This window comes from Manis pentadactyla, chromosome 6, assembly GCF_030020395.1.
Source record: "Manis pentadactyla isolate mManPen7 chromosome 6, mManPen7.hap1, whole genome shotgun sequence".
Lineage (NCBI taxonomy): Eukaryota > Metazoa > Chordata > Mammalia > Pholidota > Manidae > Manis > Manis pentadactyla.
The window spans coordinates 63103264-63115898 of NC_080024.1; the positions used below are offsets into that span (position 1 = coordinate 63103264).

A 12635-nucleotide genomic window follows, 5' to 3' on the forward strand; every position below is an offset into this window, starting at 1 on the left:
TATTCTGATTGCAGACACTGCTCTGAGGAGACCATCCACACCTACCAGTGAATCGAACTGCTCTCGCGGGCAAGCAAATAGGCGTCCATTAATGGTGAGCGTCGTAAATACTGAAACATCATTAGGTTTGAGCACCACCTTTTCTGTGAACATAAAAAGCATGAGATTGCCTATTAAATGCATCTGAGAATTGCTGCACTTCTCTAATCACACCAACAAATTGCCAGCTCAGTGAATTACTGGAACACACAGAGAGACTGCATAAAATATAGTACTAAAAGGACCCACTGAATAAAAAAGACACAGGATTAACGCAGGCAGACGACACTCAGGATGCCATCAGGAATGACCACAAAACAGGAATGGAAATATCTGAGTGTTAATTCATCCAGTTCTGTGCTGCCACCATAATTATATACAAAAACCACACTTTCTATTTATATAACAAGTTATTTTTCCATGTGGTAAAAATGCTCAGCACTTTGGAGGTGGAAAGATCACTTTAAGAAAACTGAGGGTTTTTCTGAGATACCACATGACTTTAGATGTAAAATTTATTATTATTTTTCACTTATTCCCTAATTTGGAGAGCAACTGAATTACCTAGATTAAGCCTCCTATATAAAAAAAAATTAATTCAGTTCATAGATATCTACTTAGCATTTTTTACATGCTGGACACTGCTCTAGGCATTGAGGATACAGTAAAGAAGACAAAAAAAAAATCCCAGTCCCCAAAGAGTTTACATCATAGTGAGGGAGGCGGACAGTGGACAAGATAATAGATTAGAGGGTGAGCATTGATAAGGAGAAAAAAATATAGCAGGGAAGCAGCATATATAAGTGGGAGAAGTTATGAATTTAGAAAGGGAGTCAAAGAAAAGAAGGAGGGGTTCTCAGTGGGACACTGACATGTGGGTGAAGCCCTGAAGAAAGTGAGGAAGGGACATGGGGTAGCTCTGGGAAGAATGTGCCAGCGGGACGAGCAGGGACAGACATCCTGCATCCGGTGACTCAGGCAGAAATCAAAGGGGAGATCTTAGGAACCCAAGATGCATTTAAAATCCTACATCAGTGGAACCATTTGCCTGTAAACATGGCAGAAATGGCTCACCTGATCCTGGCGGATCCCCCAATGGCTATCAAATCATTCCTGATAATTTAACTGTATTGCTCCATTCCTCTAGGCTCTCACTGCAACACATTCCAAAACTCTTGCTAGCATGGATTGTTAATTGTTTTTTGTTTATTGTTAATTGTTATTTACTGTCTACTTCCTCACCAGCTGGGAGTAACCTGGGGGCACAGGCTGTGTCTAACACATCCTCTCTCGTCACAGTCATACTTAGTGACCAGTAAATACATGGTGAATGAGTAAATGACACCTCAGGAAAGCACAGAGTAACCAAGTGATCCCATGGGGTAAAACAGTCCTTGTTTCATTCTATGAGCTGGATTCCTGCCCTCTGTACCAGGTAAGGAGGAAAACAGCACCCGTTGAAAAGAAATAGCCTGTGACCACCTCTGACTTCTGACTTGCGGAAACCTATGGCCTTTAGCTTGTCAAGCCAGATGCCCTCTAAGGGTCCAGGCTTTTCAGAGCTCCAAGGCCTGCAGCTTTTCTGCTTCGGGTTTATATGGAAAGAACTCCAGACTGACATCCGTACCGAGCCCTCAGTTCTAGCTGCCTCAGATTGATCATTTCACCTCTTTCTGCTTTAAACTGGGTACCTAAGACAAGGCATATTAGACACTTACCCAGGTCACCAATAACTATGTTATTTCTGTTATTTGTGGGAGCACAAGCACCAATTTGTCCCTGCAGATCAGCTTGGAAGGGCCATACTAACTACTGGTGGGGTTTCTGGACAGGATATTCTATTTCGTAGAAGCCCACAGTACTAATTAAGGTGGTTACCTCCTCCGGAACTCATCTTGACAATGATCAGGCCTTCCCCAGAGCCTAGTTTGTCGGCAACTGCGCTGATGACTTCCTTCACCAAGGCGGCTACTGGCACCCGAATGGTTGTGTAGGTGTGGTCCATGCAATAGACTTTAAACAGAACTATTGGGAAGGCAGAACAATATGGTAAGTTGGTCTTGGGAATTCTTAAAAAAACCATAAACTATACAAAATGTTTAGACATCCTCAAAAATTTGCTTCATCTTGCCATTCTCACTACTGTATTTATTTGCAGCGGTCTGTGTCTGTGCCTCTCATAAAACTCCTCACTTTAGTGCTGGTCTAAGGATAGGTACGCATGGGGCTGACATCCCCAATTAAAAAAACAACAATGGATATTTTTGAAAAAACCTATAAACAGGTAATGGAAAAAAGACAAAGTAAGTTTAGGCCAATTTTCTGGGACAGCCCTTGTCTGCAAGCTCTTCTTTTCCACAGTACAGGAAGTGCTGTGTTGTGGGCTGATTACTGTATTACTGCTGTCTGGTGTGGTGGTGGGGAGCCAATATTAACACCTCTGTAAACAGGAGTGCTTCCGCCCGGGACCAGTAATTACGCTGGCATTCCTGCTCTCTTGTTCCTGGGTTTGTGTACTTTGGGTGGTATGTAGCTCAGCAGACCCATATATGGAACCCACACACTTACCTCTGAACACACAAATCCTGGAAGCAATTCCAGCTACTATAATTCTTGGGTTTAGAGGTACTCCTAAATTACAGATTCATTTGTGGCTTAAAATGAAAATTTTATCATTCATTTTATGTTGGTTGTGATACTTGGAGAACTAACTCTTAACCAACCAACCACTAATAGCCAGCACCTGTACCTCCCTGATGGCCACTGGTGAAGATGTGCTGAGGGCCACAGCACTCTCCTGAGGCAGAAGTCCTGCTTTGCAGGTGACCCTGGCCTTCCACCCCTGCAAGACATTGCAGAGCGCCAGCTAGCTTCGTGCCAGGTCTCCCCCAAGGTGGGCAAATCTGACAGCTGGTCCCTACGATAACCTTTCTTTCCTTCAAGGAAAGGTAGTAGCAGGGGACAGGCAGAGCCAGGGAGATGTGGATAAGCTCCTCAGCCCTAAGCACAGAGCTCTAGGACAGCTCTAGGCACAGTCCTTTGGACTGCAAAGGAAAGCTCTTCTGTGGGTCTACAGTGATGATTCCCAGGGGGAAGATTTTATGCTGACTTTAATCACACAACCATGAGTTGGAAGGGAATTCTCACCTTCATCAGAGCCTCGGATAGCCTGGCGCTTCTGTGCTCTCTCATCACCTGTGTTGAATTGTTGCAAAAGAACTTTGTGCTGTAAAAATAAAAACAACAGCAACTACCATAAAGGGAGAATGATCAATGCACATTTGCAACTCGGAGGAAACAAACCTGGGAAGCTATCAAGAAATGAAGAAAACATGTTTTGCATTTGCAAAAATATCAATTTTATTCTTGCAAAAAAATACTTCTGGAGAATTGTCATTCCATTGGACACAGATAATTAGAGAATCCTAATCCACTGCCACTTACTTTCTTTTGTGGAGCCTTTGCATCTTCTGAACTGCAAGAAATAGAGAAAGCACATTATTTATTACCGTGAGTACTATTATTTTAAATGTCTTCATTTGCATGTAACTTTACTCTTACATTAGGAAATGAAACCACAGCATCCCTTCAGGAGGCAATATGAACCTCCTCATTTTAATACCAAGTGACCAAAGTATGGAGGAAACAGCAAAGAGATCAGCTCCTGTCACAGGCAAGAGGAATTGATGTTAAAAGCCAGGATTTCCAGCTTTCAAAATCTATCTAGTAGCATACATTCTTGTCAGTATTTAATCAATGGCTCAAAGAATGGCATATGAAAACCTTCAAGTTTTTACTGAGAGGTCACAAATATTCACCATCAACAGCTTTGACAGCAGAAAGTGAATTTTTGGTATAAGTAATTCCCATCAAACTTTCTTTAATTGCTACTGAGCATTTTATTACTGGATTCACTGCCTTGAACCAAAGGGACCCAAGTTTATTGATTTAGACATCCCAGAGGATAATCTGTGCTTCTCTATACTTCCTCTTGGCAGCTGTCCATCACACCATCACCTATGCAGAGGCCCAGTCCACTCAAATCAGAACACTTATACTGCTGAAAAGCCAGCTTTCACTTTTTTGAGAGCAAAGGACTTTATAGAAGATGTTTTGACTGTAAGCAGGCACTTACTTGAGGAAAGCACACCCCAAAGCCAAGCCCTTCCTTCCTTACATTTGCTTGACAATCTTCTCCAACTCCGGCAGTTGCTCCTTGAGGGCAGTAATCATCCGGGCATCATCTGATACAGACACATAAAACTCCTGTAATTGGCAAAGGTCACAGACTTTTAACAAGAATGCAAAAGATACACAATTCTGTAAAGAGCAATAAAGATGTGTCCCTATATCATCTGCTTCACTAGCATCTCTAGACCACGGTTTCAGGGACTAGAGATGAAAAAGAAAAACATTACAATATGTCTAAATTCAAAATTGCAAATGAGAAAGGTTTTAGAAATACATGGTGATGGGTGCATAACATTGTGAATGTAATTAATGCACAATGAACTGTACATTTAAGAATGGTTAAAATGACAGATTTTATATTTGATATGTTTCACCACAATAAAAAATTCAAAAAAAATTTTTTAATTGAAAATAAATTATTTATATACCATTTATAATGAATGGCATGTAATGCAATGTTTTGGAACAGGTCATTTTATAATCTGTGTGTTAAGAGCACTTTTTTCAACTCATATTTTTTTTCAGGGAAATTTTAGTATTTATTTTGCATATTATTTTAGTATTTGTTGTTTATTTAATATTTACCACAAGTTGTGGTTAACTGTTGGTGGTAAACATTCAGGCATGGTCCCCAGCCCTGTACTGAAGCTACATGGAGTTTGTGCCACCAGCTCAGGACTCTTTGCTGCTGTCCTGACCACCAAGCATCAGCAACAACTATGCGTGCTTTTCTACAGCAGGGCCCGCTGGCAGGAGAGGAGAGCTGTGGCACTACGAGCTTAACTACCAACCATTTTGGTTCATCTGCAAACGGTCCCTTTCTAATGGGTAGAGTCCATGAGTCAGAAGCATATGACCCAAGCTATTACTCCTTTATATTGTCAGAGTACTTCACCCCACAGTCTGGAGAGACACTCATGGTCCACCTTTCCTCCCTTCCTCACCTCTCTGCCTCCCAAGCAGGATGATTAAAAAAGGAAGAGAGGGTACGTTTCTTTTGGATAATTCATTCTTGAACATACAGACTGGTAAAGTTTGAAGTACAAGCCATATTACATTTGGCTGCATAGAGGTAAGGTCCTCATCTAAGTTTTGGAGGACAGAGTGAGTCATTCAGGGTTAAATGTCAGGGTCAGTGCTGCAATGTGGGGCTGGAGCCATGGGAAGGAAAAGGGAAGTTCAGCTTAAAGCACTGTTTATGAAATAAATCATGGCCCTTCAAAACTACCTTGTGATCCTAGTGGTTCATCAGCCGAATTATCTGTTGTCCTCTGCTCAAAAATATTTACTATTTGATCTAGTAATCCCACTTTAAGGAATGTAACCAAGGGCAGACCTACTTAACAAAAATGCTTACTGTATTATCATTCTAGGAAGGTAAAAACTGGAAATTATGTAAATATTCAACAATATGGGAACAAATAAGTATATCTGTGGTACAGCTACTCAAAGGTTTATTAGAAAGACTGTACTGACACAGAAAAATCCTTATATGAAGTGGAAAAAGCAGCCTGAAAAATAATGGATACTTTGTGATTGCAACTACAGAAAAAATACAAAGAGAGAGAGACCAAAAGAAAACACATTAAAATGCTATCAGTTCTTGAATCAGAATGGCAGGATAATGGATGATGCTTTTCTTTACTTTTCTTATAGTACCTTTCCAATGAATGAACATGTTAACAAGTCTAGATTTGCAATTGCAGTCTCACCAGGGAAGCTGCGGGGCCATGGGAAGTCCCTGTGTTGTAAGACGAAGATATACTCTTGGAAGGCATGACTCCCACTTACCTCTAGGAAAGCCACAGCCACGTCATCCTCTTGTAGGACGTCTCCATACATGGCAGCCCACTGCAAAACCAGGCGGACAACTCGCCTCTTATTGTTGAGGGCATAATCCATTTTCTCCTGTTCTGTACCTTGTGAAGGCTGTGCATGGTAAGTGCCAGGAGTCAAGGAAGACATTTAGCCACTTCACACTCTTTTCATAGTGCTGCTTGCAAAGGCAGAAAGTGACAGATTCCAGCTTCAGAAAGCCAGTCTTTTGGACTATGGAATTCCTCCGATAGACCCTCAAGAAAAGCCCCACCCACAGAAAGCTTCTGGATCAAATGCATATAATCCTTGTTAACAGCTGCGAACTTTCACTTGATAGTAGCCTAAGGAATTAGACTCACACGGCTCCACTTGGACTTGCGTGTTGACGAGGATTCTGGCTGAGCCAAGCTCTGGCTCACTCATTGCATTCCCTGCCTGCCTGCCTTCTCGCCCGCCCTTCACCGCTAGGGGCGGTGGTGACCCCTGCCGCCTTCCCTCTCGCCTGCCCTTCGCCGCTAGGGGTGGTACTTCCTGTTGTTGTTTGTGCCTTGCCATCTCCGGCTGGTTCCCATAATTCTGCACAGGTCTCTATAGCCCCTTCATTACGTACATTTCAATTAAACCCTTTCAAATGGGATCTAGTAGGATCTAGTCCTGCTGGAACCATTACTGAAACAAAGAGTGCATGGGGTCGGGGTCGGGGGTGGGAGGGGAGGTGTGGGGGTAGTGAGGCTGGAGGAAGATAAGCTCACCCAGTGCTGGGAAGAGGAAAGGTGGTTCCTGCTCCATTGATCTGGTAGGAAACGCAGACACACTTTTTATACCATAACTTCTTATGCTGTCTAGAACCACAAACTCAACTCATAATGGGTTTCTGTGAATTTATGGCTAGCCATCTTAAGCAAACTACAAGCTCCTTGAGGCTTGGGATGATTTGTTTGTCTTTGTATCCTGTACCATATCAAGCACACAGTGACTTTCACCTAGGGATTTTATTTATCCGTTAATACAACAGTTGAGTGTCTAGTATGTGTCAGGGAAAAGTTCCTGTTCTCATTTACATTCTCATGTGGATTACAGTAGAGATAATATATCAAGAAAGATCTTAGATTAAATATACCATTCCTTTTTCAGTGATTTATAGTAATTCATATTATAGACAATTAGTGCATAGAACAATTCCCTCTTTATAAATTACATTGTAATTGCATATAGAGTACCTTTATTAAGCTCTACTTTATATATAGTCTTGTAATGAAAGCATCATTCCCTTTCTACAGGTGAGCAAACTGACAGTAAAGAAACATAAATGGTCAGGATTACATAGCAAGAGGGCAGAGTTGGTTTCAAATCCAGGACTCCCAATGCCAACTAGTTTTCTTCCCCATTACACAACACCCCCATGCCTCATGGCTGGTCTAAGACTGACTGTGCTTTAGCTTATGACCATGACTTAAAAGTCACTGTAGAAAACTGCCTCATGACAGTGCTGTGCTTGAGAGCTAAACCAGTAAAGGGCCTTTTCTAAAGGGACTATAAATAATCATGATCAAGGTAAATGACAGGAACCTTAAAGCAAAGGTTTACTGCATGTAAAAGGGTTGCAAAATGGCTTTCATAAATTGAGTAAGGGATTCATAAAAAAGAAAATTGCTCAACCTGTATTGCCACAATTCTCTCTGAGCTTACAATAAAAAAAAGGGAAGAAAGATCACATTATGTGAAAATTATTTCTTTTCTGATTAACTCTTTGTTTTCTTGGTTGTATGCACTCATAACTCAGTTTTTCTTTCCAAAGAATTAAAATGCTGGGCATTACATTTTACCACTATCTTTTAAGGTACCTACCAGCATAATCAGGCACATGGCAATACCAAATGAAAAATTCTTAACTAAACAATATGTACTAGTTTGCCCAAGAGTCAGAGAGAGAGAGTGGGAGAGAGATTGGTTGATTCTTTCCTACTTGTATGAGACTGGAATGGTTTGAAGTATTGTGTTGATATCAAGTAGATATCATTCTAACTTTCCAGGTTGTCTTTACTTGGCCTCAAGGAAGCAATGCAAATGCTTGTGTTGGATACAGTGATATCAACAGCACACTGTGGCCAATCTGTAAGGCCATACGATAGGATAACTGAATCTACATTATCTCTGTGGGTTGGGACAAAGATTTTTCTTGACTTCTTTCCTGCTTGGGAAAGCTGTTTTTTGTCTGTAATAAAAGATAGAATATGTGATTGGAAGGAGGAACAGGATAACACTTCAAATGTTTGTAGCTTTATAATAAATATGCTCAATGTGCTCACATGATCATTTAATGGTCTCTCTAAACCTGTAGGGAAAATATTTACAGATGAGGAAACAGGTCAGAGAGAAGAAATCTGCTCAAGGTTGTTCAGTGAGTAATGGCAGGGCTTACAAATCCAGACAGGGCTCTCTCCGTTATCACTACCCCCATGACTCCAAACTATAGCCACAGTGACTTAGACATTAGTGGATGAATTCATGAAATTGGGGAATAATTACATCTGGAAAGCAAAAATCCCATTGGAAGAGATGTTTTTGGTTTTTTTCCCCCAAAGTTCTAAGTTTCCCAGAGCTGAGAGCTGACCAGTACCTAAACCAGCGCTGGGTGCCCTCTGCTATTCATGAGCAACTTCACAGCCTCCTGGGAGCTAGAACTGTCCTAATCCAGAGAGACCAGGAAGAGGCTTGCTTTCTTTTCTCTTGAAAGTTCATTGCTTTGCCTCTGGAAAAAATAAAAGTAGGCACTGATTTGTTTCACAAATTCTTGCTTTTCCCCTTACAGATGTTTTTGAAGGTAGGGGTAATACTACTTTGATATCTGAATCCAGGCATGTGCTCAAGGATTCTGCCCTTCACAGGGAACACAGTGTTCCATTACTGAACAGTCTATTGAATCAGATTTTTAAGGGACACAGAACAGGCTTTATGGAATTGATTATACCTGAAATGGTTACTTTCAGGTTATCTTGACTTGGACTTGGTGAGAGGCTGGGGCTTCTATTTGTTCCCATGACAATATTCCCAGCTTTAGAAGATTAATGTAATTTTTCAGATTTTATTTAACTCCTATAAGAAATGCAGGGAGAGAAAAAATTATTATATTCCCTTCAAATAGCAGCCAAAGAATAAGAATATCCTACTAGATCCCTGGTCTTAACATGTCAAAAATGCAACCAAAAGGAGTAACATTTCAAATATCATAATGTTCACACATTTAAATGTATCAGGAAGGTTGCAGCAACCTTCTCTGGCTAAAACTGGAGCAATGCATTAACCACTTGATAGAGAAAGTCATACATAGAATAAAAATCTAACTCTTCTCCAGGATGAATAACAATTTAGAAAGGATTAGCAATGCATACCACATACAGAAGATACTTTTAACATCTGAAGAACAGTATCTGAAATACATATTGGCCAATGTCTATGTGAAGAGCAGATTAGTTGAGAAAATCAATACATAATAATCCAATGACTGTCAAATCATCAGGACATACTTGTAATAAATAAGGCCATGACTCCTGATTACATGACAGTTGGGTTCAGGTAAGAAGCAATATGGTTATGCTTGAATTTTTATGGGTAGAAAAGACACAGGAAGATAATATGGTTGTGGTAATTCATAAAGGGCTAGTTGAAAGAGAATTTAGAATTATTATTTTAAACCCAATTAAGAAAAGACCATAATTGTTGAAGTGGCCAAATTTATCATTAACACACTGAGCTGATTTTAGCTGATTCACAGAATCATAAATCTATGAGTTGCAATCAGCTTCACCATTTCAGAGGTAAGGCAACTGAGATAGAATGAGGCTCAGTGATTTTCCCAAATTTATCAATGGAATTCTTAGGACTAGATCTCAATTCTTTTATTTCTCTCCCTAGTACTCTGCTTACCCATATGGTTGTATTTTGTCTGATGTTAAGATGTATTTATGCTTATGTATGTTATGCAGAAGTAGGTGACTTAGAAGTTTGTTGGTTAACAGGGAAATCCATCTGAGATACAGAAATTGATTCCCCCCAAATCCTCAAAAAGACAAAGCACTTACCAGAAAATCAAGAGTTCACTGGTGCAGCCTTGACAATCTGGTAGTCAGGGAGATATGGGATTTCTCATGTCTGAGCTAGACTCTTTCTGCTATTGTTTCAACAAGTTCTCTTGTCCAACACTGATCAATTTAGAGAGCTGTGGCTCACCACTACTAACCAAATATTCTTAAATCTACTGACCATTCAGATCCTAACTTGAGGTTTCTGTTGTTATGGTCATAAGATTTTCACCCAATGGAAGCATTAAATCAGAATCCTTAACAACAGGAACCATGTCTTGAATTCACTGTGAATATACATTTTCTGGTCAAGGACCGGGTACAAGGAAACAATATGCCTCAAATGAGTACTGATGGACTTTACCTTAAACAATTCAAGAACACTGGAATTCTATCTATAACTCAATTTTAAAAAAGTAAAAAAAAAATCACAGTTGTTTAAAATCCATTACCTAAATTACTTGAAAGTCCCTTCTGTTGAGATGTCAAATACAGATCAGAGATACACTCTAGAAAGTTCGGACTCAGTGTCACAAGGTTCACTAAATCTACACAGATGTCAAATGTCTGCACATCTTTTAAACAGAACCTTTTGGTTACTGGGCATTTAATCTACAGGATCACAGAGTTTCAAAATGGCTAAATCATCTGTGAATTGGACCAGCTGCTTTGGCATCACATGAACATAGCTGAAGACAAATTAGATCTGTTTTCAGTGGTGTACTAGGGCTCAGAATCCGAAGCGGTGGAGGCCACAGTGTAGGCTCCAGCCTTTCCACCCTGCCAACAGCAGGCTTAATATTCCACTGAGTCATTTTCCTCATGCCGGCTCTGCCGTTCAAACACTGTAATTATTTCATATACTTTTACCTAGTTATTATCTTACTCACCACAGGCACCTGTAATTTTTCTGTATTTTTTTTTTACTGCTCATTTACTTATTCTTAATTCAGTTAATAATGGTTCCATGTATTAAAATTATCATGGGGAAAGTAAGTGAAAACCTCCTAGGATGTAGAAACAGCAGATTCATTACAGCCTACAAGAGGGACTAAAATATTATGTATACTTTTTGCAGTAAGTACATGCTAATTATGCAGCTATTTATAAAACACTTATCAACATTCAAACTGATACTCTTCAATGTTGTTGTTTTTTAAAATCCTGCTTTGCATACAAGATCTCTGCTTGCAGCTGAAAACAAACTTTGGGGGTCATCCACCCAATGACTAGACAAAGCTTTTGTATATTCTTGGCACTTACCATATTTCTCTCATGATGGTACAATAATTTATATATATGAGGCAATATTTATATGGGACTTTAAGATTTATAATGTACTTTCACACACATAGTCTCATTTGATCTTCACAACAACCTGGTGAGGTGGGTAAAGCAGGTATAATTACCTCTATTATACAGACAGGGTTCAGAGGGGCTAAGGATAATTGCTGAGTAATAGAGCTTGTGAGACGTAGGTCTTAAACACAGGTCTTCTGACTTCAGAGCCCTTGCTTTTCCCACTATGTTATGGGGCCTCCTTACTACCCTTTGCCTTTGTGGAGCATCCCAGCATCCTGAGTACCAAATCTATTCTTCCCTTGATGCAACATGTGCTTAGAAATGCAAGTTCTGGAATCAGACCACCTGGGTTCACACTCTGCCTTTTCCACTTACAAGCTGGGAGACCCTTGGTAAGTTAACTGACAATTTAGACCTCAGTCTCTTCATCAGTAAACTTCATAGGACTGCCATTAAGGATGAGATAAAACAGTACTGGTAAACCAAGTAGTACAGTATTTGAGACTATTAGGTCCTAAGTAAAACTTAGCTATCATCATCATTATTGATCCACCTCTGGAAATAATTTTGAATCTTTTAAATGGACAATTTTGGAATTTTTTTCAAAAGGCCTGGCATTTCTGGATTTAACTCTGTGATACTATTCCTACTGAAACAACTGCTCCTATATTCATGGGTGTTTATTCACTGTGAGTTCACAGGGGCATTTTCTGTACTGTTATCTTCTTTATGTGCCTCCTATTTCTTGCTCAGAATATTTTTTTCTCACTGATTTTCAGAATCCTCTGTTTTTAGAAGCCTCTACTTCTTGGATATTCTTTTTAATCTTAAATCAGTTGCTTGTATGGCAAAGCAGTTAGGATGTGGCATAATCCAACACACTGCTGCATTCAAACATTGGGTAACACTTCCTAGCTATATAACTTGGAGCAAATTACTTACCTGCTCAGTCTTACTTCCTTAACGTAAAAGGAGTACATAACCCATAGTGTTGATATGAAACTGGGAAGATGTATATGAAATACTTGGTAGAATAGCTGATAATAGAGTCATTTTCTTCAAAAGAGGGTACCATGTTTATATCATCAAATCAAATTATCCTTATTGGAAATGAACTCTGATATCACATATCTGCACAAGTAAACTGCTGTCACAGTGACATGTGGACCACACACTTTTCAGAACTAATTGGAGGACTACAAT

The 12635-nt window shown here is 39.8% G+C and overlaps 1 protein-coding gene across 14 annotated transcripts in view; it reads right to left on the reverse strand.

Moving 5' to 3' along the window:
- The window catches only part of RAPGEF4 (Rap guanine nucleotide exchange factor 4), a 312049-nt gene that overhangs the window by 26818 nt on the left and 272596 nt on the right, over nucleotides 1-12635 (reverse strand). For 12 of the 14 annotated variants that reach the window (XR_008998260.1, XM_036876921.2, XM_036876920.2 and 9 more), the window contains 6 exons: nucleotides 6022-6172; nucleotides 4217-4305; nucleotides 3484-3514; nucleotides 3187-3265; nucleotides 1918-2064; nucleotides 46-143 (listed from right to left, as the gene is read on the reverse strand). Coding sequence is in view for 11 of the 14 variants with exons in the window: in XM_036876921.2 (XP_036732816.2) it covers nucleotides 46-143; nucleotides 1918-2064; nucleotides 3187-3265; nucleotides 3484-3514; nucleotides 4217-4305; nucleotides 6022-6172 (595 nt within the window). In the remaining 3 variants the exon portion in view is untranslated. Of the gene's footprint in view, nucleotides 1-45; nucleotides 144-1917; nucleotides 2065-3186; nucleotides 3266-3483; nucleotides 3515-4216; nucleotides 4306-6021; nucleotides 6173-8159; nucleotides 9145-12635 lie in introns of those variants that run through there. The other 2 variants (XR_005023015.2, XM_057503902.1) reach the window with 2 other exon arrangements.